Raw genomic sequence first — 18,645 nt, forward strand, 5'->3', positions numbered from 1 at the left:
TGTGGTTACAGAGTTCAGTTTATTGGCAGCACCATTAGCACACTTTTGCAGAAGCTTTTTATCATAAGCAAAATTTCATTAAAATCAACATTTTGTTAATTTGTACTGGTGAACAATACTATCACTCGTCTTTAAACAGATAAATGTGTTTAGAGCTCATGTGGCAGTTTAAACTGTCCAATTTAGACCTGCCTAGACTGTTTAAAGTCTGTTTCCTTTGGGAGCTAAAAGGAGTTGTGAAAATGTTCTTCGTATTCTAAATTCATTTTGCAAGTTTGATATTTAAAATTCATCTTAGCATTTTATTTCATTGTAGGTAATGTAAGTGATTTTCTAGCATGGACACTGTTGCTAGCCATAGTTGTCATCTTCTCCAGCAGCTACATGAACAGCGCATTCAGGGTCTTCTCTGTGACTGCATGTTGGTGGTAAAAGGTGTCTGCTTCAAAGCACACAAAAATGTATTAGCTGCTTTCAGTCAATATTTCAGGTATGTGGTAGAAAATTCTTCTTTAAAAAAAGTCAACTAAATGCTGTTATTTGAGATTTTCTCTGAGAAGGTTACTTTTTTTTTCTGGTAGTTCTAGACAACGTAACTATTAGAGGGGCAGATAAAAAGTTAAACTGTTTGTCCAGAGATAAATCTGTATCATGTATTACATCTATTTAAAAACTGTGGCCATCCTAATGTATTTTCTGGGTCTACGTAATTAACTACTACACTGAGTTTGGAATTTTCTTGTTCATTACTTGCTTACAGTGCCTCATATAATGGATTCTTGGCAGAGGCCTGCAATCAGTATTTGAGTATAAAAAGATAACTGTTTACAAGGAGCGTAGTACTGAACGTGAGCAGAGATAGATAAGGGATATAACGGATGAAACAATTCACATCATCCCTTTCTGTTTGGTAGAGTCTGAAATAAAATTTGAGTGGATACGTAACTATTGAACCTCTACATAGAACACATTATCAGAGACAATGTCTGTGTCTTATACAGGTGGCTCACGAAGCAATGTCACAGGTTTCTTTCCTCTTCCTATGGCCCTCCCATTGACCTCCAAAATTTCAAGGGATGCTGAGTCACCCAACTTAGTGTTTACCTTATTTACGAGTAAGCTGTTAGATATGGCTTTTTTTTGGCTTTGCTTCTTGAAACATCTCAAAACCTTGACTACTGATTCTTACAGAAGAAAATTATTTCATATATTACGAACAGGGGAAAAAAAGATGACAGCTTTTTCTGCAGTAGTGTTGTAATCCTGATGATGAAGTGGAATTGTGCCCAAAGACTAAATTTTTAAAGTAGTCAAAGAGAGCTAGGCAGTCAACTCTTCTCAAAATCAATAGGATATAAGTGGTTAATTCAGTTAGACTCTCAACCCAGACCTACTTATTATAGTTCTGGTTTTAATTTAGATAGTATGAGCCGGATTTATGAAAAATTTGGATGCAGATACTTCCTTCAGAGTAGCGTGTAAGTATGAGGATAGGACGAGTTTCAGGGATGCAGCTGAAACTGCTTTTCTGAAATTTAAGCCTAAGCTCTAATTTGCTGAAGTTTCACTTCTTATTGGTATTATGCCTAGCGTTTAACAAACCTAATTTGAGAGTTAACCCAAGCAGAGGAATCTTGAAGTTCAGGGTATTTCCTGGTGTAGCAGGCTACCTACATAGGAATGACCTGACCACATATACATCATATATATAAACACACATAAACATACATATAAGTGTGTGTGTGTGTGTGTATCATCTGTGGAATTATCAGGTTAGAAACTGGGGATTTTAATAAAAGAGCATGAAGTTCTGGACTGAGACAGAGTACCAAGTCAGTCTAGAATTAGTTATGCATATTAAGATCTACAGCTCTGATGCTGAGAATACTTTACGTCAAATAGAAGCCTTGTGAATTCAGACGCTATAAGGATACAATGATGATTCAGCGGGGATTGGTTGAGCTACTGTTTTAGGCTCATGTACCTATACTCTTCATTTTTCTTTTACTTGGCTCTCATTCAGTACCAGTAAAAAATACTCGTGGGGTGATATGACAAAAAGAATTGAAAATAATGCCACCCTCTTATTTACTATTACCACCCTTGTCTACTTGCTGAAAAAGAACTAACAAGCAGTTTTTAATAAGGTTCACTGGTAATGGTTAATGGACAAGCTTGGTTGTCAGAAAAGAGTAATTTTGCTGACTTTGAGGTCCACCTTCTCCTTTTTACTAGCAAACTGCCATGATGGAAGGGGAAACATTGTTCTGGGTCAATCAACTTTTGCAAACAGTCCACAAACGCATGACTGCACCTAATATTTAAATAACATTGGATAAGGAACTGCAAATATAGGGTGTGTTTTCAACACAGTAAAAAAAAAAAAAAAAAAAACAGGGAAAAATTTTTAAAGGATCTTCTGCTTTGATTTCTACTTTAAGTGTAATAGTGTAGGGCTAATAGTATGAGACATATTCAGGCAGTTTTGAGAAGTTCATCTGCAAAAACACAGCAGTCTAGGTAAGACCATCTAGTGTAAGTTTTTGATTCTTAGGCAGTCTGTTTGAAGTGTATGTGTGTGTATATATATATATATATATTTTCATAAAAGTGTTTGTAAGTTATTTTTGTGTTTGAATATTTGCCTTATTTTATCAGGACCCTTTTTCAGAATTCTTCAGGCCAGAAGAATGATGTCTTTCATTTGGACATTAAAAATGTAGGTGGAATAGGCCAGATCTTGGACTTCATGTACACCTCTCATCTGGATCTTAGTCAGGACAATGTACAAGCTATGTTGGACATTGCGCAGTGTCTTCAAGTGCAAAACGTGTTGAATATTTGCCACACCTTTTTAAAATCTTCTACAGCTGTAGAGCAAACAGCCAGCATGCCTTGTAGTAGTGTATTTTCTCTGCATAACACTTTGAGTGCGGATACTAGCTGTGCCAGTGACAGTTATGGAACAAACCTATTACATGAATGCTCATCTGACACGCAAGCTAATAAAGTCTTGGCTGACCACCATTCTCATGCATCGCAGTCTGTTAATCTTCATGCACCCTCAGGTGATGTACAGAAACAGTCACACGACTCATTAGATGGCAACTGCACAGTGCTTCCATTTAAGCAACCAAGTTACTATTATAAACTACGCAACTTTTACAGCAAACAGTTCTATAAGCAAAACGCTTGCTCTAATCAGGAGAGGGTGACAGAACAATCCTTTTCTTACAACACATCTACAGAAATAAACACAGCAGAGAATAATTCTTGTGCTGTCAGTCACTCTGAATGTATTCTGGACACCTCTGATCATTTACCATCAAACTTTCTGGTTCAGTCCTTGAATGAAGCTGCTCCAGATCAAGATGCAGAAAGTGCACTTTTGCAGCCCACCAAACAGATGCGGCTGAAAAAGGCAGTGCACCTCAAAAAGTTAAATTTTCTGAGATCTCAGAAATCTGCAGAGCACCCTCCTGAGCCTAAAAGCGATGACAGTAGTATAACAAGGGTAAATGAATCTGTAAATGAAAGTACTGTGGACATGACAAATATCAGAGTTACTGAAGAAAAAGAAGCTGAAGACTTGGTGAATTCTGAGAATTTTGAACAAACTGTTGAAATTGAAAGATCTCAAGGGCCTTTGGAACAAGAAGGCCAGTCGCAGACTCTTCAGTCACAGAGACAATATACTTGTGAATTATGTGGGAAGGCTTTCAAACACCCAAGCAATTTGGAACTTCATAAAAGGTCTCATACAGGTACAGTAATCGGTAACTTGGTCTGCAGACCAAATATTTGAATTAATAAGATTATCTTATTGTATCCAATTTAGTTTTATTTAGCTTTTATTTATAGTTTTAGTTTTTAGAGCCCTATTTCGAGGGGCGTTGTGTGATATTTCAATGAAAATTTAATTTTTGACATGCGCTTAGAAGAGGCGTTTCTAGTCGGTTTGTCAGATTGTTCAGAAGTCCAAGGCAGATAACAACAAAAAGTGGAAATGGATAGAAGAAAACATTATAAGTATTCTTGAAAACCACAGTTCTCTCTCATCATATATTCATTGTGAACCAGAAGTGATTAGGGCTTGGTGGTCATTTCTTTTTAACCTGTCAAATGTACTCTTTAATTAGTTTATATTTTTCTCCTAGTATGAACAATTTTCATGATTTTTATGTAGAGACTGATGCAAAAAAATAGGCTGCAGAGTGAATGGCATTAAATTTACTTTGTGTTCAATATTTACAAGTGATACCGTTTTTAAACCTAGCATAGATTTAAGTATCTTTTTATTCTAGTGAAAAACAAGACCCAGTCTAATTTTGAATTAACTAATTTGTCTTTTCAATTTAACCATCGTGTTCTGTATTTCTACAACTTCAGGTTTGTTTTTTTTAAAGGTATTTTTTAAAATACCTTTAGTCGAGTAACACCATTGATCTCAAGTTCTTGAGATGGCATTGTTCCTGATTTACCTGTTGAATACTTTTGCCCTTCTTTTTTCCTATATTAAATATACAAATACATCTCTCTTAGTCTTATCTGATAAATATCATTTTCCAAATGATGCCTGTATTGCTCCTTTGATAGTAAATATGTCCCTCTTAACAGACACTGATTTATTTTGTTAATTGAGCCTTCGTATTAAGAATTTATTTATCCATGTGAGTAGTAGAAAAATCTTTCCAGAAAATATGAATAGTTTGCATTGATTCCTGAAGTTTTCACTCATTGTATTTGACTGTTTCTGTATGTTCACATTACTGATCCTGTTGTTTTAATTGGTCTCCTGTGACACAGTTGCATGTCTTTTACTTTTATAATCTCTTTGCCTTGCATTTTTTAATTTGAACTGACATCATCAAGTATGTTTTAATATCTTATAAATTTCAGGAAAATAGGTGGTCAGATAGAAGATAGAGCATCTAGAGAAGTCCCAACTGAGGGAGAAACTCTGAAGTTGGTAAAATGTGAGTTTGTGGTAGAGAATAAACGTAGGAGAAACCTGTTATAATTTGCACTTCCTTAGACATCGTAATCACTGGAAGGAATCTGGATTTCATGAATCTGGTGCCCATTAGACTACTTGCTTTTTTTTAAGAGTTTGTTGCCTGAGTGATAGACTTAGTTATTGTATGATCCTGAGTCTGGTAAACCATTTGAAATAACTTTAGAAGAGATAAAGTAAACTTTGAACCTTATGTATGTATTGTAACATAAAGGTTAAAGGAGTGGACTGGGTACTAAACTTCATATAGCAAACAGACTAGGACTGCTGCTACAAGTGTTTTAAAATTTTGGTTTCTATAGATGCAGTGTGACCAGCAAATGCTTACTAATGTAGGAAATGTAAAGAGGAAAAGGGTTTCAGTAACTTTGCAAGGTTATTTGTGTTGCTACTCATTCCTTCTTTTTTGACCTCCCTGTATTGATACCTGCTTCCACTTCACTTGAGCTCTAGTAGATGTTATTTTACATTCCACACAACACACCATGTAAGAAAAGTGGTCCTAGACTTGATTTTGTTGTTGCTGTCCTCTGTACTAGTCCATGTTTATATTATATTCAGGAATTCCATGCTGTTTTTAATGCACTGTGTTCTTCCCATAGTTTTCCAAAAGTTCCAAACATGAATGCCCCTTAATGTAGCATTAACATTCTTCTGTACATGTGCTAAACTGATAAAGTTTAAGAACATAAGTTTAAGAAATAATAATCACATCAAAGAAGGATGAAAAATTGTTGAAAGAATATAACTGAACATGCGTGTTTGCTTACCTGTTATTTTGGGGTCACGGTACTTTGTTTTTAAATACCAACTAGTGTGAAAAGAATACTTGGAAAATTGAAGTGGACAGTGAGTGGAATGTTAGTATAGGAAGGATCTATAGCTGAAGGTACAGGGCACATCAGCATCATTAATAAGTACGCTGCTAGTTAAGTATTAATGTAAGTATATCCTCAAAGCCATTTCTATCCATATTCCACTTCAAAAAGCACAGCTAAATATCACAAACTGTCGTCTGATCAATTTTATTTTAAAACGTTTTTTTTCTAGAACTGAGTAAGAGGGCAAGCAAGCACTTAAGTATTACAGCGCATACTGAACGTCCTTCAGATCTGGCTTCGGTGAACAGATAATGGAAGCAAGTTACTAAAAGGGTTTTTTCACAATGGCAAGCCATGTTTTAACCCATAAATGACAACTTCAACATAAGTGCTGTAGTGGCCTAGGTGTCAAGAAAGCACATGTGAAATTGTCTGTCCCTGAACACTAGGGTTACTAAAGAATTGACAGGTTCATATGGTAGCATTAATGAATTGTCTACATGAAGTACAAGCATAATGTGTTCTACACAAGGCATTGTATTGAGCTGTGTAGCTGTTTTAATTGTATTGCTAATGACCATTTAAAGGAATCTCTAAATAGAGATTATTAGATTTACTTATAAGATTGACTTTGACTTGATGGAGTATTGTAATTTGTTTTAATTAGATTGGCCTCTGTGGCAGAACCTGTCTGGGAAAAAAAGGAAGCAAATATACAGTTCACACCTACCCAGTAAAAAGCAATTATTCTTTTAAAAATATTTTCAGGAAACGTCTCGTTTAAAAAAAAAAAAAATTGTCAGGATTGAAAAAAACTGGAGCAGTTAACTGTCATGTAACATACTGTTGATCCTCAACGTTTTCATTCTGAGCTTGGCATGAGCAAGTTGCCAGCGCTCCATGCATTAGTGGGTCCTGCTCCTCATTCCTGTTCTTGGTCCTGTTCTTGATGAACACTGCTGCCTTCGTGCCTGTCTCCTCTGGAGCTGATATACTGCTGCTTTGTTCCTACTACTGTGCGCTTTATCACTTCTTGCAGTGTTGAACAAGAAGGATACAACAGAAGACAGAAAATACAAAGCAGTCTAAAGGTTTAGAACTAAAGTCTCCTGGATATTCATTTAAGCATTGTTATAATTATAGTTCAGAAAAAATTCTCTATTGCTTTTGATCCAACAATATTACTTGAGAAGATCAGTGTTGATCTCGGATAAGGTTTTCCTTTTGGAATTTAATGACAGTCATAGAATCATAGAATAATTTAGGTTGAAAGGAACCTCTGGAGGTCATCTATTCCAACTTTCTGCTCAAAGCAGAGATTTGGGTTGTCAAGTCAGATTGGGTTGTTTTGTAATATCTACAAGGACAGAGATTGTCCACAGCCTCTCCAGGAAACTAGTTTGAGTGTTTCACCGTCCTCATAGGGTAAAAGTTTTTTCCTATATCTACTGATCTAACTCGTGTCTGTTGCCCCTTGTCCTATCACTGTGTAGCTTCAGGAAGAATATGGTTCCATCAGCCTTCCCATTAGATGATTATAGACAGAAGTATGATTTCCTGGTAGCTTTCTCTTCCAAAGGCTCCAGGTACGGTCTCACCAGTGACACGTAGAGGAGAATCATCTTCAGCATCATAGCTGCACTCTTACTAATTAAGCCTGGGAAGCAGTTAGCCTCATGTTAACCCGAGGGATGCTGCAATACTCTGAGTAATTTAGTATTTCTGCTGGAATTCATCTTGCAGTAGGCTACTTGGTTGTTTGCAGTTTTATGCAGGTGCAGAACTGTTCTCCAAAAACTGATTGGATTGTTTTTTTACAAACAAAACTTCTTAATTTTATCTTTTATATTTGGGGGGTTAAAAAAAAAAAAAACTAATTCTTTGAAACAGAGAGTACAGTTTTAATGAGTGCATGCAGCCTACAACAATCATTGTGAGCAATTTGAGTCTTGAATTTCATCCTTCCCCTTCCAGTTATTTTAGGGTGGATTTCTGTTCAATTGACAATCTTTGTGTCAACAGTAAATTCTTGGTGTAGGTAATTTCTGCAGAAGTTGCCACTATAGTTTTTTGTCTTCCATTCCAAATTACCCCAATGCTTCTGTGGTTGTCAGAAGCCTTCCCAGTTGCCACCGTTATGGCTTCCTGTTGGTTTCATGTATGTTTGTGCTGTCATTGCCAGAACTTTTAGTGTTTTGAGTATTTAGAGACATAATGAAATCAAACCTCTGTATTCTTTAGAGTTGATTTATTGGTTTATTAATTTTTAACTTTAATTGCATAAAAGCTTTCTTGAAATTGAAGTTTTCCATTCATCAATACTTAGAAAAAGTAGGTTTAGTCCTAAGTTGTCAGATAAACTGAAAGAGTGCTGCCTGTCTGTGAAGCCATATAACTATGTTGACTTGGTGGTTAATATCTAAGGTAATTGCATTTGGTCCCTGATCCTGAAACAGCATCACCTGTATTTGGCAGCAGAGATGGAAAATGTAACCTCAACACCTGGATATTGCAGGTGGTACTCATAACAAGGATTAAGAGTGCTGATGTAGAGAATACCTGCTGGAAAATCAGGCTATGGCCAAGAGGTGCTCTGTAAAACCAGGAGAATGGGTATTAAAATAAATGAATAAATAAAAATCTTTAGATTTTGAGTCATCACAAAGATGAAACAAAGTGTAAAATCTATTTTTTCCCTCTGGAAACATCTGCATCTAAAGCACAGGGATTTACACTAATTCTTTAGCTTCCTTGTATCTGTGGGCCAGATTATAGATGTGCTTTTAAAGTACAGTTAGACTCATGAAAATATCAATAGAAGTCTGTCTGACTGTCACTGAATTCAATGTTACTTAAGCATTATTATTTTCTTCGAAAATTCTAGAAGATGTGTAGAGATTTTTATCAACTGTAAAAACCACAAACTATGCAGGGAAGAAATACTTATGAAATACTCCAGGGGATAAAAAGTAATTAGAAGATTTTTGTCTCTGACTGACAGCAATAGTACTGTCACACTCTAGATTGAGCATCAAGTTATTTTCAAATGCTAATGTGGGCTGCACTAGCTTTTTACTAACATTACTCAAAGCTAATGTTTTGGAGATTCAAAAATATAGTTTTTAGATGTATAAATTCAGAATTTTAGAGCAAAATATATGGGTTAATTTTCCGATACTCTTACGCAGATTGAGAATTTGAAGGCAAATATGTTTGCTGGGAGTGAATGGCTATGTGCTGATCAGAGTTGTATGATACCTTTTGAGTAGAGAAAACAGAAATTAGCTTCTCTGCATTACGTATTCTTTTTAAGAGAGGGCCTTTGTGTGTACAAGTGGAAGGACTGGTGTGCTCTCCGTAAATTTTGTTGTTGTAGTAGTACCCTGTCATCTGTTCTGTTCCAACAGGTATGGCATTCCTTTCATCTGGGGAAAAAATGAATTAAAAAAATAATAATACAGAAACACTTCCATTCATATCAAAACTCTTCTACTTATTTTGAAAAGTAAATTCTGTTTCTGAGCAAGTTTGCCTTAAAAGCTCAATGGTAAATGCTGTACTCCCCTCTTAAATTTCCCCTTAAATATATGGGTAAGTGTCCTTTTAGGGATATTCTTCCTTTTAACACATATAATGTAAAAGTAAGTGTACCAATTTAAAGGATTTGTGTTCTCTTGCAGCTATTAGAAGTTCTATGTTCTGTTTCTTCTCCTTTTAGGTGAAAAACCTTTTGAATGTAACATTTGTGGGAAACACTTCTCACAGGTGGGAATATTTTATATTATGGTACTTACACTTGAAATTGAAATGCATCTGTGTATTGATTCTAAAAATAAACTTGGTTTCATGTCCATAGATTAGTTAATTTTTTGCTCAGACAGACTTAACTTTAGGGATAAAATATTAAAACAGCTTATGTGAAAATAACACATGTAATGTTTTAGATTTCTTTTACATGTTTTGTATGTTTGATTCTGTCTGCTCTCAGTAGATGTTTGTTATGTATTTTATCATCAAATGAGTGTTTAGACATATGGAGTCACAACTGATTTAAAAAAGAGAACTTTCATTCTCACTGTCCTATTGCCTTATACTTAGGAATGTGTTCTGAATTTTCATCAGTGTTTTTAAAAAAATAGAATTTTATATGCGTTGTATTCACAGTAGTTTCATCTTTGTAAATGGCAAAAAATACGCAGATTTTTTAGTCAGTTAAAAAAATGGCATCAATATAATTGAGCTCCATTTTCTCTATAAATAAGCACAGCAGGGTCTGTCTGAAGTTACAAAACTCAGGATTTTTAAGAAATTTCTCATGGAGTTCCCTATTTATATACAGGGCCTAAACTTTAGCCCTCTTATTTGCCCTTCAGTGCTTGCTGTTCTGAGTACAGCAGTTCATTTGCATTTCTAAAATTTTGGTGCCTAGTTGTCTTGCATTTCTGAAATTTCTATTCCTTTTCTATTTGCTTGTTTGGAATGTTTACACCTAAGTATGGGAGGCAGTAGATAGGTGCATATTTTAATGCTAAGATTGCATAAATTATCATTGAATAAATTTTGGTCTTACTAGTCCTGGTTTAAGGATCAGACCTATGGGGTCTTCATCCACTCACTCCCCAGTGCTTGTGCTTCTCTTGCCCCACTTTTGTAATCCACTTGTAGGGTTTTTTTGGCCCCTGAATCTGATGCAGTTGCACACTCCACCCCAGTGGAGTATAACAGGGATATAACACTGCATCCAGTGAGCAATACTGTTTCATCGTGATTATCAAGCCATTTGGAGCAAAACTGGGTCTGCTTGTTAGCCAGAGAAAAAGCTTTTTAATTCACTTTGATGGATTGAACTACTAGTTATTAAAAGAAAAAAAGTGGGTATTTCCAAATTCCATTAAAAGTACTTTTGGCAAATGGAGTGGTGTTCTGTACTCTAGATCCTTACTGTGGGGGAAGAGGGAATAAAAAAGCATTACATATGCAGGGTGTATGACAGGTAGGACAGACTCCTTGTGCAGCATGCATTGCGTTGCTCCTATTTAATTAAAAAAAAAAAAGTTTTTTTTTTTTTTTAAACGCCCTCAAACAGCTTCCCTCCCCTCCCTATTACCTCACTTGTCTGAAGGTATGGATAGATACATGGTGATGTACAATATATATCCTTCCAGAATGTCAGCCATGGCATTCAGCTTGTGTATTGCACTTCTTTCTCTTGTCATAAATGGGAACTTGCATACTTCTGAGCTACTTGCTTTTGAGTTGTGCAAATAAGCAAGACCAGGAGGTAAGATTCAAGTATAATTGCTACCTATTTTTTGCTGAAAAGACCATCTCTGATCTTGTGTTGTGTTAAAACAACTCGGCCTGCAGGCACAGAAGTAGTAACACTTCTTATTTAAGCTTTCGTGTTCTGTGCTTTGGAGACAACACAGTTGTTATGCCAAGTATGTCAGCTCCTGTTGAATTTTACTGATGTTCCACTCGATGCAACGTGAAAGAGAAAATGAAGAAAGCAGAGAAAACTGAAACAGGAACTCATAGTCTGGAACAAGTAGCTGTAAATGATTTTAGGAGAAAAAGGGTTCTTTTGTACTTCAAAGTCTGCATCTTCCCCTGCTAGTACACAGCGTATTGCTCTGTGGTCTCCTCTTGCCATTGACCCAGGATGTCATCCCTTATCTCCCAACTGCCTTCTGCTGCAGAGCCTCTTCAGGGGGCTCAAAGGCATCAGCTCCTCTCTAAACACATGCCAGTTGCAAAGAGAGTAAGTCTAGCATCTCTGTCTGGTCTCTGCACTTGTGAGAAGTGGTGTGCAACCAATGTCAGTAAGATGATTATTCTGAATATTTATTTACCTTCACTGAAATGCTTGCAAAAGTCCTTTTATGCTTTTTATTTGTCTGGCATGTTATGCTATAACCAAGGCTGTGTGCAACATTACAAGCTTAGGAACGATTCAAGTTACTAATGTTTTTCTTTTCTTTTTTCTTTCTTTCTTTCTCTTTTATTATGTGTATCTCAGAGCAGTTAATAACAAGCCTGTGCCCTCATTAGGAAGAAGTGACACAGGATTATAATAAAGAAATGAATCTGCTTGCTACTTTCTGTAGAATGCTTTTATTCTAGGCTAAAAATGTCTGTATGGGAGGTATTTCAGAATAATTGTTGCACTTCAAATTCACATTCTCTCCAGAATAACAAACGTATTTGTTATATTTTCTTTTGTGGCGTGAATGGAGGTAAAGGTTCTGTCTCTTGTATGTTGCTCTCAAATGCGCTTCTGCATAAAATCCTCAGTCTTTGCAAAGCAAAGTCTTTCCGAAAAAAATTACTCCATGGAGAAGTCTGTTCAGTCATCATCTCCCACAGAAATAGGTACCCAACGCCTGTCTTTGAACCAATTTCAGTGTTGTAAAGTTTGGCCATGGAGGACAGTGTTTCAGTCATGTATCTGAAAAACCTTATGGGGGTTGCAGAAAGCTCTCTGTGTGCAGACTGATTCAATTAATACTGTTTTGTGTCTGTGTCTGCAATAATTTAGTTGTGGTATATCATAACCTGTGATTACAGTCATTGATCATTAAAGGTAATTTATATCTAAAGGAGTTAGAAGAAATTACTGAAGGGTCCCGTTTTTGTTGCCTTGCTATGACTAAGGAGGATGTGATAATCTTTGTGTCCCCATTTTTCTTTCTGATAGAAAGGACCTAATATTCCTTCAATGTACTTAGATAAAACTAAGCAGTTATCCATCAGAGGGAACAGAAGTGTTAAGAACTGACCCTGGAAGTATGCACAGTTGTTTTTTTCTGGAACATCTGTAGCTCTTCTGTCCAGACTGGCTGTATCTTGTGCCTTAAGAACTGGATTCTCAATGGATCAGCCATTCTGAAGCACTAGTGGTTTAAAAAAAAATGCCATTAGTAGAATGGTTTTGTCTAATTGTCATTGCCTGGCTTGCCTGCAGGCTAGCATGATTTTTACAGGATTGGGAAAAGAAAGAAGTGTAATGAAAATTAGTTACAAGTAATCCTATTTGTTGATTTCTGTACTTCCTGTTCCATTATCTTCTGATATGAGTAAATATTTATGGCTTTGGAGCACTTAGCTCTGAGTATTTTATGGATAGCAAAATGTTTACCCTTTTTCTTTTCTTTTTAACCTTCTGGTAGGTGAATTCAGACGTCCTGATGTAACAGTATATTGTTTGTAGGACAGGGAAAATGAGACTAACATGAACCATATCACTAGTAAGTTTTCTTCTTGACTGCAATCTAGATAGTGTCGTTTTCATTTATAATTGGACCTGTTTTCAACTATAGGTCTTTCTTTTTTTCCTGAGTGTTTGATTCCAGCCTTTTTTTTTCTCCTATTCTTGTCAATGTATAATTACATACATAAGCAATTTGTAGTTGAAGTACATTGTAGTCTTTCTTTATTGCTTGAGTTTCTACATGCCTTGTAGTATTAACTGCCTCAGAATTAAGAATAAAAAGCCAGTTTCATAGTTACCATCATTGACTTTTTATCTGTGTACAACAACAGACTAGTTAAATGCTTAAATTACTGTCCCTTTCAGGCAGGTAATCTCCAGACACATTTACGTCGACATTCTGGTGAAAAGCCATACATTTGTGAGATCTGTGGGAAAAGGTGAGTAGAATTGCTCATCCTGGTAAGGTTACCACGTTAAAAGTTGTTCATGTTTTCTTAAATCATTATGCTAAACTAAGGGACAAGACCTAAGGCAGCATGCTGCTGAATTTTGTTAAGAAGACATTGGGTTTAAATATTAACATATATAAACGTCTGCAAGTATCTTCTTGCAAGTCTCAATAAGATAAACGTCATCACAAATATAGTCTGTGGTTTTCTATTTTTTTCTATATTGTTATCTTTAGTTAAGGTTATACTGTTGCGTTTATTTTGAACAACGTGAATCATGTACAATAAGTCATGTCTTTCTGTACCTTTATCTCAATTTTACTTTCATTATTGGGTCATACCATTTACATTTTTGTCCATTTTGTGAGAATTATGCAGTATGGGAAACTTGACAGATTTAAGTGAAGTATTAAATATTTCTGCCTTCTGCAAACAGGTGACAAAATACACTAATTTAGGAATGGCATTAGTACTTAAACTATATTCAAGAAAAAAAAATAATGGTGAAGAGATTTTTTTTCTAGTATTAATTTAAATAGACATTATCAGCTTCAAAATATTTGCTGTTTTTTGTTTTGTCTTTTAACAAATGCATACATTTGGGTATATATGTTCTAGATTTTAATCTTTGTTCAGAACGTCAGGCGTTCATAGTTAGTTTCCATTTGATACTCAGTTAGGAGGATAAGGGGTCTTATAAAGACAGTAATCGTGTTTCCATGTTATGTTACAGATTTGCTGCTTCTGGTGATGTTCAGCGTCACATTATTATTCATTCTGGAGAAAAGCCTCATCTGTGTGATATCTGTGGTAGAGGTATGTAAGAACCAAAGCTTCTACCTCTAAGTTTGTTTGTTTGTTTTAATTGAAATGTGAGGAGTCATTTTAATCTGTCACATTTTTCTAGGATTCAGCAACTTCAGTAATTTAAAGGAGCACAAAAAGACTCATACAGCAGATAAAGTATTCACCTGTGATGAATGTGGGAAGTCATTCAACATGCAACGAAAATTAGTGAAGCACCGAATTAGGCATACGGGAGAGAGACCATACAGCTGTTCAGCATGTGGTAAGACTTACTCTGCATAGTCCTGGCATGTCTTTGCTTTTTAAATAAGGGAAATTGGCTATGTCAGCAGAATAACAATTAACCAAAATAATTTTAAATTCATATACAAGGTTGTGAAGGTTTCTAACAAAATTTTCTGTTTTGCGTCCTTCATGGTTTCTCTTTTTGTGGATTAAACTGTTTTAGCTACTGTAAGTAAGTTCAAAAGTGATTTTCAATTGAAGAATACAGAAAGGAAGTAAGGAATCAATATGTATCCGTTTGCTATAGGAACACTGATACTTGCTGCTTCAAAACATTATTTTCTGCTAGAAAGATAGGTTTGGAATCACTTGGCTGTTAGTGGAATCTTCTTCCTTTCTTTCTTCCTTTTTTTTTTTTTTTCTCAGTTGGGTACTGTTGAGATTGAGCTGCATTCGACCATAGAGTTGATAGTAGTGTTTTACTACTTTGCTTCAACCTCTGGAATAAAATCAAAACTTGATCAATGCTTCATACCACAGAATATCCGTTTTCAAACTCTGCTAGATGGGTTATGCTTCCAAGTGGTCTGCAAATTGCTCTTTGATCAGTGATTCATCCTAGTATAACATAGTTTTCAGAAATTTCATTGTGTATCTGTATCTCATGTATTACTTAATATTCTGCATAGTACTTACTTTTCTGCCCCAAGCACTATTTTGGTATAATTTCATCCACTTTCTGAGGAAACAGCTTTGGAGGAAGGTACTTACTGCAGTTGGATATTATCATATGGTATGTTTTATTTGTAATGTCTTGAGGCAACAACAAAATCTATAATTATTAGATCTTGCATCAGAGAGAGGAAATACAGACACTCAGGATATGAAAGTATAAACAAAGATTTGCTTTACTGTCATTAAAATAGATTTATTTTCATCTTGTCTTGTAGTGGACTTTTGATCATTTTTCAGTTTTAGCCAGGTCATCGTGTACTGAGAGGAAGAAATGTGCAAAGACGGTCTGATCAAGTGTTAAGTCCTTCATTCACATTAGCTAAAATTCCACATGTACTTCTGCAGTAATTTGTAATCTTACTGTTTAATGGCTTTTTTGAGGAGATATCTAGGCAGTAGAATGAAAAATATGCCAAAAACTGAGACTGCAATTTTGCTGGGCTTTCAGATATTCATTTTAGTTGGTATCTGTCCGTACAGAACAACATAATCTTTAACATAGCTAAAGTGAGATAAAATCACAAAGAGGCATGAAATTATTTCTGTTCTCCTAAAGAAAATGAGGTGTCTGAATCATATTCTGGAAATTAATGCTTTCGTTTTCTGTTGCGCTTCTGCACTTTGCCTTGGTTCAGCCCCAGTCACTTTTTTCATTACAATGTGATAATTGAGTTTATTTGAGCCTGTGGTTCTGAAAACGGGCAAACAGCTAACTATTTAGTTATATTTTAATATTTAGAGCAAGAAAAAGTTAGTTTTGATACATTACCTGGATAGAATATAAAAAAATGGTCTGCTGCAATATGTTAGCTCAGAGTTAACAAAAAAGCTTCCTTAGCTACAGTTATGTTAGCTCACTGCTAACAAAAAAGCACTATAAGAGTAGTTTCTCTGTAATGAACAAATCATTACGTTCTATGATGCAGTTCTCACTGGAAGAATATAATCAGAAGCTTGTCAGCATGCAGTTTTACCAGACAGAGGAATTTGATTGATCTTTATTTTACTTTTTTTTTCCTCCACAAAGATTGATACAAATCAAGGGCACTCACAGCTTTCAAATACTAATGGATACCCCTGTCTCTAAAGACAAAAACAAATGCACTGGGAAATCCAAAAATCAGATCAAGGAGAAGAAACAAGTAATTGAATTGTAGAAATTGAAGAAACTTGCTTGAACCCATTCTAGATAAACGAAGTACCACAACTGGCGTGTACCATAGCTCATCCTTGTTACTTTCTCCAATTAAAATATGTTTATGCACTTGTGTTAAGTACAAAATAGTAATATTAACACTTCTGTCTTGTAGGGAAATGTTTTGCAGGCTCTGGTGACCTGCGTAGACATGTGAGGACTCACACAGGAGAAAAACCCTATACATGTGAAACTTGTAACAAATGCTTCACTCGCTCTGCTGTTCTGCGGCGGCACAAGAAAATGCATTGTAAAGCCACTGATGAAGGTCCAAACACAATCGACGAATTTGCTCAAGGGATGGAAACTTCTGATCTTGAGAAATCTCAGAGTTCGGACAATTTTAGCCAAGAAATGTCTGTTACATTATTACCAGTTTCAGTGAAATTTCCCGTTCGTCCAACTGCAAATCCAACTGAATTTGATAATTCTGCAGATTCTTACTGTAAGCTGCGATCAATGATTCAACACAATGACTCGGCAAACCAGCAAAAACTGAATGTGGATTCTGCTAAACTCCCAAAAGCTCCGACACAGCAAACGCCACCACCACCATATGCTTATACAGATGTAGATGGATCTTCTGCAGAAGAACCCTTACAGTCTGATAATATTTCCATGATTCGTCCCTCTATGGTTAGTTTGGACAGCCATTGTAATGATCCACTAGGCAGTCGAACATCATCTGCTGCATACAAGAATACTGAAGGACAATTTTTCTCTAGCATGACCCTTTGGGGTTTAGCTATGAAGACTTTGCAGAATGAAAGTGAATTGGAGCAGTGAGGGCTCAGGTTACTGAATCGAAACTTAGAGGCATTTCATGCAATAGATATGTCTGTGTTGTGATTACACTGCAGTGTAGAGAGGTCTGAGCTAGTTTTTAAGCCAGCTAGTTTGGGTACTGCTAGATACACATGCTAGGTACACATGCCCAGAACCCAGTGTAGGCTGCCTTTACATGGCTTCTCAGCAAAGTTCAAATCTAGTTTTGGGGATCTTTATTCTTCTGTTACTGCACTGCGTAGCTGTTCTGTTGTCAGGATTTGCTAAAATTTGCCATTTTGTTTTTCAATCTGATAATGGAAGAAAGGATGGCCTAATGTCAAATTTCATGATATGAGTGCAGTTCAGCTGTGGGTTGTCAGAGTTTTATGAGGATGTACATATGAAAAGAGGGAAACATTGAACAAATCCCTGCTGAATCTGAATTTGAATAGTGGCTTTCTTACCAGTAGGACCATTGGTTTACATGACTTGAGTATTGTGATATTAAAATTAAATGTTAAATACTGGACAGTATTTGTGATAGTGCAAAGTAACTGTATATCTAGAAACTTTATTTTTTTTACAATAAAATTTTTTTTAGTATTTTATAAAGTATTTTGCACAGAAGATTATTTGTACAATGAAGACCAAGGTCAGGAAATGCTAACTTAATTTGAATAAAGGGAAGTTGTTTTACATTGTATCTTAATTGCTCACTGCGTTTCATCTTTTTATGAAAGCTTTTCAATAACAAAATTCCATCTGTTCCAGGTGTCTTTACAATACTAATGGGAATATAAAATACGTGCAGTCAAAGTACCAGTAGATTGCTTTGCATTTCAGTGAATTAGTGTAAAACATTAGCTAATTAATGGAATTAATAGTTTATTACTGGATAGAAACTTTGCTTACAGGCCTTCTCTGCTTTGTTGCTTGGTTGTATTCATTTTCAGTACAGATCTGTTCCTGCATTGCTACAGTCATGTGAGTTTTGCAGGTCTGACTTTTTCCAACCTGTCAGAAAGTTTTAGCAGCATGTTGTCAAGTTTTACTCTAAAACATTATTTAGATTTAGTTTCTGAAATGAAAATATCCCTATACTAACCTTCTCCTCTTTGAAGTTCATTCACAGGCTGGAAGGTCTGTTTGAAGTTCATACTTCTCATTTGCTGTAAGAAGTCTCTATGTTCGCCACTAGCATGACAGCTGTGAGTATGGGTACGTCCAGTATTATGTGATAGCACTGCAAGATTTCAGAGTTGTACTTGCATGAAAAATAATCCAATGTTTATTTGAGACTACAAAATCACATAGAAATCCTAAACAGCTACTTATTTAAAAATTTTGGTTGTGAAAAGAAGCGGTTTGTAGGCTGAAAATTAGAATTCCATTGTTTTGCAACAGCTAACTAAAGATCT

General features: G+C 35.6%; 1 protein-coding gene across 3 annotated transcripts in view; it reads left to right on the forward strand.

Moving 5' to 3' along the window:
* The window catches only part of ZBTB49 (zinc finger and BTB domain containing 49), a 34,693-nt gene that overhangs the window by 828 nt on the left and 15,220 nt on the right, over positions 1–18,645 (forward strand). The window contains exons 2-9 of one of the 3 annotated variants that reach the window (XR_007708173.1): positions 317–490; positions 2,659–3,764; positions 9,554–9,600; positions 13,412–13,485; positions 14,231–14,313; positions 14,405–14,566; positions 16,575–17,095; positions 18,349–18,435. Coding sequence is in view for 2 of the 3 variants with exons in the window: in XM_035547122.2 (XP_035403015.1) it covers positions 339–490; positions 2,659–3,764; positions 9,554–9,600; positions 13,412–13,485; positions 14,231–14,313; positions 14,405–14,566; positions 16,575–17,245 (2,295 nt within the window). In the remaining variant the exon portion in view is untranslated. Of the gene's footprint in view, positions 1–298; positions 491–2,658; positions 3,765–9,553; positions 9,601–13,411; positions 13,486–14,230; positions 14,314–14,404; positions 14,567–16,574; positions 17,935–18,348; positions 18,436–18,645 lie in introns of those variants that run through there. The other 2 variants (XM_035547122.2, XM_050710256.1) reach the window with 2 other exon arrangements.

Source organism: Cygnus atratus, chromosome 4 (assembly GCF_013377495.2).
Source record: "Cygnus atratus isolate AKBS03 ecotype Queensland, Australia chromosome 4, CAtr_DNAZoo_HiC_assembly, whole genome shotgun sequence".
Classification (NCBI taxonomy): Eukaryota; Metazoa; Chordata; class Aves; order Anseriformes; family Anatidae; genus Cygnus; species Cygnus atratus.